Source organism: Mus pahari, chromosome 4, assembly GCF_900095145.1.
Source record: "Mus pahari chromosome 4, PAHARI_EIJ_v1.1, whole genome shotgun sequence".
In the NCBI taxonomy this organism is placed as follows: Eukaryota; Metazoa; Chordata; class Mammalia; order Rodentia; family Muridae; genus Mus; species Mus pahari.
The window spans coordinates 15983066-15993270 of NC_034593.1; the positions used below are offsets into that span (position 1 = coordinate 15983066).

The 10205-nt window shown below is 39.0% G+C and overlaps 1 protein-coding gene across 1 annotated transcript in view; it reads right to left on the reverse strand.

The window, feature by feature from the left end:
• Positions 1-4393: 4393 nt before the first annotated feature.
• Positions 4394-10205, reverse strand: part of Agtr1 (angiotensin II receptor type 1) — a 62661-nt gene continuing 56849 nt past the window's right edge. The window contains exon 2 of the mRNA XM_029537527.1: positions 4394-5871. Coding sequence (XP_029393387.1) covers positions 4740-5819 — 1080 coding nt within the window. The 5' untranslated portion in view covers positions 5820-5871 and the 3' untranslated portion in view covers positions 4394-4739. The remainder of the gene's footprint in view (positions 5872-10205) is intronic.

A 10205-nucleotide genomic window follows, 5' to 3' on the forward strand; every position in this document is an offset into this window, starting at 1 on the left:
TCTAGCTGCATATGTAGCAGAAGATGGCCTAATTGGCTATCATTGGGAAGAGAGGCCCCTTGGTCTTGTAAACTTTATATGACCCAGCACAGGGGAAGGGTAGGGCCAAGTAATGGGAGTGGGTGGGTAGGGGAATAGCGGTAGGGAGTGGGATATAGGGAACTTTCGGGATAGCATTTGAAATGTAAATAAAGAAAATAATAATAAAAAAGAAAAAGAAAAAAATTACTTGTTTGATCTTTAAATTTGTTAAGTTCCATGTAATGAGAAAATGATTTCATTTCTAGATTTCCCAATTGGGTATTTTCCATCTCCCTCTTAGCTAATTTGCTTAAGAGTTTGTCAATGTGACTGAATTTTTCAAAGAATTAGCTCTTTATTTTATTGTTCATTGTAGTTTTTCTATTTTATTGATTTCAACCCAAAGTTTTATTATTTTTTGCCATCTACTCTTTTGGGCTTGATTTCTTCTTTTTTGTTCTAGAACTTTCAGGTGTGCTATGAAGTTGTTCAGATCTCTTCAATATCTTTTTCTTTCTTTTCTTTTCTTTCTTTCTTTCTTTCTTTTTTTTTTTTTCAATGTAGGTTCTTAGTGCCGTGAACTTGCCTCTTAAAACAGCTTTCATTATGCACCATAATGGGAATGAGGACAAAGAATGAGGAGAGGCTGTAGTAGAAGATCTGCTATAGAGCAGGGTATGATCCTGAGTATTGAACTTGGGGGACTGGAGGGAGAGGTGAAGCTCTGCCATCAGCCTACTTGCTTCCTTTGTCAGAGTGACATATGTGTTCCAGGGAGTACCTGTTGGAGTTGGGACTGGGATAAAGCACTGAGTCGGAAATAATGTTTAAGAGTGATGGAGATCTTTGTGATCCACTGGAGATGGATGGGGAAGAGGAAGAATCTGTACTAGGTATTCTGGGGATGAGAGTGGGGGACTGGATATGGAGAAGAGGGAGTAATAAAGGTCTGCTACTAGACTACCATTTTCTCTGGGCAATTTGTTAAAATTAAAGCAAAAGTGAGACATATAACATGACATTTATACTTGTTAATAAAGAGGTAAGGGATTATATAAAGATAATGTTCTTCAAGAAATTTTATCAAATATAAATATCCAGTAGGTTAACAAACTTGAAATGCTTCTAATTCTTTGAACTGTAATAATTGAAAAAAAAAAAAAGTAACATGGTATAAAATTGGCCAGGCGTTTCAAGCAGAAGCGAGTTAATCCTATAATTTGGGTGAAGTAGAATTTAATGTTTGGAGGTGAGATTCTTTGTGAAAATAAAAGAACATCGGTAAGTGTCAGGCATTATATTAACAAAATTTCAAATAATCCAAGAGAAATCAGAGGAAGGATACGTAACCACCTATGCAGAAAGTAACTCTTTATGCAATGAGAGTGAACACAAGAAGCTACTAATAAAGATTCTGCCTTATGCACCACAACCTCTCTAGAGGCTTTATACCTTCACAACTCTCATCAAGTAGTTTATATATCCCTAAATCTTCTGTTCACAAATTTTTTGGACAAGAGTGAGTATCTCAGACTTCTATAGGTGGACCTGATTGACAGTTGAAATCTCTAGGTTGAAGAATGATGCAGTTATCCAATAGGAACATTCTGTTACTGCAGGTCCTTCAGATTCAACCAAGTCCTCTCTGTGTATGCACACAGCAAACTTCCCTCTGATGAAATTTTATAAATTTCTCATGTTTCTAAGTCAAACAGTTGGCAATATTATACATTATTTTATATATTTCAGAGAATACTGAATAATGTTTACAACTGTATAACCTTTATACTCATTTATACTTGAGAAATCTGTCATATACATGTACCTGAATATTCATCTCAGAAATTACAATACTGAGAACAAAACAAAATAAAGGGCTACAAAATGGTGATTAGCTATACATAAGTTATGCCTTTGTTGATAACAATCAAATCTTACAATCCTGGAGAAAAAAATGATTATGGTAAGAAACAACTGTGTTTATGACACTGAGTGAAAAAGTAAAGTTATGTGCATGTTATGATTCAGTATAATAATTTGTATACTTGAGCAAAACTATCCAGAAGCAAATGGATTAAAATGTTAATGGATGTTTTGTTTTCCTACTGAGACACTTCATAAGACTTTTCATTATTTTATCATTTTATATCTTCTTTATTTCCTACAGTGGTCATGTACATAATTAGATAAATCCCAATATTAAAATTACAGGTAAAATAATGTATTATTTTGTGTTATAAAGAATGGCTATTTTTGCTTTGAGACAAATTTTACTTTTTACTTTTTTAATTTTTGAGACAAATTACTTTGAAAATTGCAAAATGATGTGTTTATTACATGTTGTTCATTAAAATGAAGTATTTTCTTTTATATCTTTCTAAAAGTAAGATTTAGAAATGCATAGCATCCCCTGAAATGGTTCAGTAGGTAAAGGTGCTTGCTCCAAGTCTGACTGATGACTTATGTTGAGTCCAGGGAACTGAGAGAACTGACTCCCTCAAGTTATCCTCTGATATCACTGTGTGTGCCATGTGTACATCACAATAAATACGTGTAATAAAAAGCTATAACTATCTATATTAAATTAGAATTAAACCAAGCTTAAAAATATCTTCAGGTGGGGTTGGAGAGATGGCTCAGTGGTTAAGAGCACTGGCTGCTCTTCCAGAGATCCTGAGCAATTCCCAGCAACCACATGGTGGTTCACAACCATCTGTAATGGGATTCAATGCCCTCTTCTTGTGTGTTTGAATGTCTTCATATGTATGTAGGCAACAGTGTACTCATATACATAAAATATAAATAAATAAATCTGCAAAAAAATATTCATGTTTACTTATGGTTTAATTAAAATAAATCAGTATATGTTTTCAATAATGAAGATTAAATACATTATGATAAATTTTTATTTCAAGATAAATATAACTTTGCTAGACTTTGATTAAACAACAGCTTAGAGATATAGCTATACATATACATATATAATACATACAGTTTTAGAACCATAAGACATACTTTATGATAAATCTGCTTAGCAAAGACTACATTCTTTAGATATGAAATAAAAGTGGTCCAACTAGGAAGACACAGTTACCTGGGAGAGAATCGCCTTTGTATGAGCAGTTTGACTTTGTGACTGAGCTAATGCATGCTACAGGTAAGCCCTTCTGTGGGCGTTGCTCTTGGCACATTGTTTCCAATTCTTTTTTTTTTTTTTTTTTTTTTTTTTTTCAAGACAGGGTTTCTCTGTATAGCCCTGGCTGTCCTGGAACTCACTTTGTAGACCAGGCTGGCCTGGAACTCAGAAATCCACCTGCCTCTGCCTCCTGAGTGCTGGGATTAAAGGCTTGCTCCACCACGCCGGGTACATTGTTTCGACTTCTTAAGACGCTGGCTGAACTTCACAAAAATCTTTGAAAGTTGCTGACTATTGCCTAGCAAATCTTAACACAAAGCGTGTAGTGTTAGGGACCAGGGTAGCATAGCCACTAGTAGCTAAGCAGGTGTGTTGCTTCCTTGCCCCTTGGAAACGCTTGACCTCCCATCTCCTTTTTGCTTGTGGACAGAGTTAATACCGTCTAAATATGTTCATGTGGAAGTGAAAAGTAAAAGAATTGAGAGGGCATTGGAGACATTGTGTTTCTGCCAGTACATCCCACCCCACCCCCCAATCAATACAGTCACTGTTTCTGACATTGTCCTTAAAGCAGTTATTATTCAGTCAACAACAACAACAAAAAGGTGGTGAACTGTCACGCCCACTCTAGTGATGACTTACAACAGGTCTGAAAACCTGGACGGGAGTCCTGAGAAAAAGGAGACTCAGCCTCCTGGAATCCTGGCATTTCCAATAGTCTATGTACATGAACCCTATCTGCATGTTAGTATGGTGTAAAGATTGAATTTTTACCATGGGAGAAGTTTCCACCAGTGTTCCAACGTCCTAAAAGATTCCTTAAAGCCAGGAGCTCAGGAATTTAGTGAGAAGGTTACCTAGTCATTAACATTCTAATTCACTTCTAGTAAAGACCAGTGATAAGAATTAAGCATCACAAAGAATAGAGCCAAGCTCAGGACAAAGCTTACCAAGGCGTAGGAAATAGGGGGGTTGTGGTATTGCATTAGCAGAACCTCCCCAAAACAGGTTTTTCTGCTAGGCCCAAAGGAACAGCATAATCGAGGATTTACTGGGGACCCCTGTCAGTGGGGTTTAACTATTGACTAGCCTTGCACCTGGCTTCCTCCTCAAGCTGCCTGGTCCCACCCCCTGGTCTTTTCATGTATTCAATCCTTTGTCTTGTGCCATTGTAACAAGCAAAGTATCCTGCCCCGCTTTTCTTGTTTGTTCTGTATTAAGGATGTGATGCTCATTTTGATCAACGCATTCAGTTTTACACCCTCTCTCGTGTGAACTGTCTGTCACTCGTTCACCGAATCCTCACTCGCCTGCAACCAAGAGGAGTTCCACGCAGATCGGGGACCCAAGTGAGGCCCGTCTGTGGCAGTGAACAGTAGCTTTGCTCTGACTTGTTCTAAAGGGGAAAAGAGCTTTTGTTTAGCACTTTATAAAACACGTACAGTCCACTGAGTCCTTTCTCTGCTTCAAGCCTGAAAGGGCTGGAAGTCGAATGTTCCTTTAATAGTGAGTGAACTGTAGCCAAATGCTGCTCTGACTTCTACTGTCAGGGAATCATGTCACTAGCAGGCTTTGAACCCTCTCACTCCACTTCAAAACAAGATGCAGACTTCTTGGCAGATGAGCTCATGTTATCTGAAGGGCGGAAGGAAAGAGTACTGAATTTTGTTGATAAGCCTGCATGCGACCTGGCCTTTGGGGGAATATATTTCAGAAGCTGGAGGAAATATCTTTTAAATTTTTTCCCCAGAAAGCCATAAAACAGAGGGTTCAGGCAATTGTTAAAATAAGCTATGCAGATGGTGATGGGCATAGCAGTGTCCACAACGTCAGCAATTTTACAGTCACGGATGACACCCAGCTGAATGAGCACATCCAGAAAAGTGAATATTTGGTGGGGAACCCAGGAAAAGAAGAAGAAAAGCACAATTGCCATAATCATCCTAAAGATGTCATCATTTCTTGGCGTGTTCTTCTGAATTTTGTAAGCCTTCTTTAGGGCTTTCCAAATCAGAGTATAGCTGGTGAGAATAATAAGGAAAGGGAACACGAAGCCCAGAATGTTCTTCGTTAGACCCAGTCCAATGGGGAGAGTTGAGTTCCGAGATTCATAATGGAAAGCACAAACTGTGATATTGATGTTCTCGATGAAATACACATTTCGATGGATAACGGCAGGCAAACTGGCCAAGCCAGCCATCAGCCAGATGATGATGCAGGTGATTTTGGCGACCAGCATCGTGCGGCGGAGGCGAGACTTCATCGGGTGGACAATGGCCAGGTAGCGATCGATGCTGAGACATGTGAGCAGGAACACACTGGCGTAGAGGTTGAAACTGACGCTGGCCGAAGCGATCTTACATAGGTTATTGCCGAAGGGCCAGCGGTATTCCATAGCGGTATAAACTGCCCACAGAGGCAAAGTCAACAAAAAGCATAAATCAGCCAGGGCGAGATTCAGAAGGAAAACACTGGCCACAGTCTTTAGCTTCATGTAAAAGTAAATGACAATTACTACCAAGCTGTTTCCAAATATTCCCACCACAAAGATGATGCTGTATAGAGTAGGGATCATGACAAATATGTAATTGTGCCTGCCAGCCTTGGGGCAGTCATCTTGGATTCTTTTAATTCCATCTTCAGTAGAGGAGTTAACGAGCATGTCTCTTTTTTTTGAGGGGGTGAATTGGTTTCTGACGCTATTCAAGATGCACCTGGAGAAAACAGATTTTTTTTTTTAAGTGTGATTTTCTGTTGCAAATAAGCATTCTTAATTCTTAATCACAACTCTAGTAATTCAATTTTAGTCTTTGGAGAAAAGTCATAAATCCTTGTAGGCTGGCAAATAGTATCTTCCAAATTGATTGATAACAATACAATATATATGTCTTGAAAAATACTACAAAAACTAAATCAGCTATACTGAATGACTTGAGAGCTGTTCCTGGAAAAAGCAGCGCTAATTAACAGATTTTTTTTTTAACCTTAAAAGTGTGATATATACAAATCTTATTTTCAACCATTTTATTTCATCTCTCAATCTTTGCTTGGGTATAGAGATCATCAGCATACTTCCTTAAGCAGTCACTGTGGGAATGGATTTATGAGGGCACTAAGGAGTGTTCAGTGCTTTGGGAAATAACATTCTTTCCATGGTTTTCAGACTGCATCAGGATCAAACTGCTTATTATTATTATTTTATTTTATTTTAAATTTCCAACTTAGTTTTAGACTTTCATTCCTATTGACTCTTTCTGCATTTAATGCTGAGGTTAACTATTTAATTTGCTATTTGGGGAGGAAGGATGTCAAACAAAAAGGTTAGGCTAGAATTATTTACAAGAGGTCTGGAGAATAGGGGCAATTGTTTATGATGTGCAGATGTCCAGATGCTCTGGAATGAGGTCCACAGACTTTTGTGGACATTTCTCCAACATTTCACATGATTAACAATTTAGTCATTTAGTTGTGTGATTTGAAAATCCACAAATTCTCTATTAGGTAAGCCCAGCAGGATCTGGGAGGAGTGCTGAGATGCTGCAGGAGTACCATGGCAGGGTGTGGAGTCCTGGTGCTTTAAGGTGACCCTAGCCTGGCAGGCCATGCTATTAATTACACAGATGCTGCCCTGATGTCTTCATCGAATTCCTATGTGTATGGGGCTGCCCATTCCACTCTGAAAACATGCCCTGCAGAGGAAAGGGAACAGAACAATGGCTCTATTGTTCTTGCTAGTTTCCCCAGGTTTGTCATCCGATCTCTCAGCTATCAAAGTCAATTGCAGAAGACATCAGATGCTGCTTTTGTGGTGATAATACCAAGAAACAGAAGGGATCTCTTTACACTTCCTGAGTAATTAAATCTATTGCCCCTCTTTAAGTGTCTAGTTTCACCCTCATCTTTTCCTTCTTTATATATATATATCCTTCTTCCTTCACTGATAGGAACATTAGCAACTACACATAGATAACACCCATTCCATGCATCATATTTACTGTGAAGTTTTCCAAGTAGTTTTGGAACTTTGGATATGTGTTTTAGCATTTTTAATATACTTTATATTTTTTCATTTTTATTAGATATTTTCTTTATTTACATTTCAAATACTACCACTTTTCTAGTTTCCCTTCCGAAAATCTCCTATCCTCTCCCCCCTCCCCCTGCTCCCCAACCCACCAACTCCAGCTTCCTGGCCATGCCATTCCCCTATACTGGGGCATAGAGCCTTCACAAGACCTCTCCTCCCATTGATGAAAGACCAGGCCATTCTCTGCTACATACGCAGCTGAAGTCTCTCTATGTGTTTTCTTTGATTGGTGGTTTAGAACCAGGGAGCTCTGGGGGTACTGGTTAGTTCATATTGTTGTTTGTCCTATGGGGCTATAAACCCCTTCAGCTCCATTGGTACTTTCTCTAGCTCCTTCATTGGGGACCCTGTGCTCCATCTAATGGACGACTATGAGCATCTACTTCTATATTAGTCATGCACTGGCAAAGCCTCTCAGGAGACAGCTGTATCAGGCTCCTGTCAACAAGTGCTTGTTGTCATCTACAATAGTATCTGGGTTTGGTGATTGTTTATAGGATGGATCCCCAGGTGGGGCAGTCTCTGGATGGTCATTTCTTCAGTCTCTGCTACACACTTTGTCTCTGTAACTCCTTCCATAGGTATTTGTTCCCCCTTCTAAGAAGGATGGAAGTACCCACACGTTGGTCTTCCTTTTTGAGTTTCATATGTTTTGCAAATTGTATCTTGGGTATTCTGAGCTTCGGAGCTAATATCCACTGATCAGTGAGTACATATCATGTGTGTTCTTTTGTGTTTGGGTTACCTCACTTAGGATGATATCCTCCAGATACATCCATTTGTCTAAGAATTTCATAAATTCATTGTTTTTAATAGGTGAGTAGTACTCCATTGTGTAAATACACCACATTTTCGGTATCCATTCCTCTGTTGAGGGACATCTGGGTTCTTTCCAGCTTCTGGCTATTGTAAATAAGGCTGTTATGAACATAGTAGAGCATGTGTCCTTATTAGAAGTTGGAGCATCTTCTGGGTAGATGCCCAGGAGTGGTATTGCTGGATTTCCTGGTAGCACTATATCCAATTTTCTGAGGAACCACAAAACTGATTTCCAGAGTGTTTGTACCAGCTTGCTATCCCACCAGCAATGGAGGACTGTTCCTCTTACTCCACATCCTCACCAGCATCTACTGTCACCTGAGTTTTTGATCATTCTGAGTGGTGTGAGGTGGAATCTCAGGATTGTTTTGATTTGCATTTCCCGCTGGGTGTGGTGGCACAAGCCTTTAATCCCAGCACTCAGGAGGCAGAGGCAGGAGGATTTTTGAACTCGAGGCCAGCCTGGTCTACAAAGTGAGTTCCAGGACAATCAGGACTATACAGAGAAACCCTGTCTCGAAAAGCCAAAAAAAAAAAAAAAAAAAAAAATTGCATTTCCCTGATGATTAAGGAAGTTGAACATTTTTTTAGGTGCTTCTCAGCCATTCGGTATTCCCTTCATCCTCTAGGTCTAGGACTCCATCAGTCTCAGACCTGTGCAGGCCCCGCCATGTCATCAGAGTCTGAGTCCAAATGTACTCAAGCCCTGTTTTGTCTCCAAGGCCTTGATTCCTGCTGTCCTCCGTTGCTCTCTGGCTCTTACACTCTTTTTGTCTCCTCTTCCTCAGAGTTCCCTGAGCCCAGATGGGAGGGGTTTGATGGAGACATCCATTTTAGGGTTACATGTTCTAAGATCTCTCACGCTGTGCATATTGTCTAGTTGTCTCTTTTTGTTCCCATCTGCTGCAGAGACAAGATTCTCTGAAGATGGCTGATTGAAACACTATGACTATAACAATGTCATTTATGAGTCTTTTTATTGCTATATTCCTTTGACAGAACGCTAGTGTTTGGTTTCCCCCTATGTTCCCTGCCTATCTAGCTTCATGTTCTTGGCCACCAAACAGTGTTGGGTAAGGGCTCCATCTCATGGAGTGGACCTTATTTCCAACCAGATTATCAGTTGGTTCCTTGCACAAGCTTTGTGCCACTATTGCACTTGCATATCTTGCAACCAAGTCACTCTTGCAGCTGAGTCATTGCCTACCTTTGTCCTGTGGTAGAAAGCAGGGCACCGTCTAGTATGAGCATTAGTCAGGAGGGATGAAATCTTGGGCAGCAGCTCAGCTTCTCCATGTTCAATGAGCTGTGCAGATTTTCTCTAAAGCGATAGGGGCTTATTTTCCATTTACAGAAAGACACCTTGGCAATAGCCTGTGTACTCCATTTTTTGTTTTTTTTGTTTTTTTTTTTTTTTTTCCAGAAATTAAGATACTTTATTGTAAACATTTTCAGAATATAAACTGATTTTGTGTGAAGTCTCTGAAACTTTTAAAACTATATGTAAGATAAAATTATTATATTATTTCACTTTCCAACCCAGAAAATATACTGCAAGTTAGATCTAAAAAAAGGAAATCTAAATTGCTTCATAAAGACAGTGAGCATAAAAATATGTGACTCAAAACTAAAAGAAACCCAACCAAGAAATAGATTCCACAAAAGTCATCAGTTAATCCTNCAATTTTAAATAAATGATCTCCCAAGGGAAAATAATTCCACTACCATAGCAATTTGGTCAATAAAAGCAGAGCCACTCTCTTAAAGGGAAATTCTACCATATGTAAGAAAAATTAATAAATTTTTAGAAAATAGAAATCTCCATGTTGGAAAGCAAGCACACTAAATACTTCATGTTCACTTTGTTAGAAGTTGGAACTTCGGTCCACATATGCAAGTGACATGAATATGACTGCACATAAAACCAAGCTCCTTGACTGTTATTTCAGTGGAGCCTCAGGAGATCTAAGGAGCTTCAAAATCCAAGAATAGACTGGTCCCAAAGCATCTCCTCCTCTGTCCTCTCTTCACCTTGTTCTTTTTTTTCCTTCCTACGCTTACGGTCCTCTTTCTTAGATGATACATCTCGGTTTTTTTTCTCTTTTCGATTCTTAAGCTTTTCCGTACCATCCTGTACAGTTT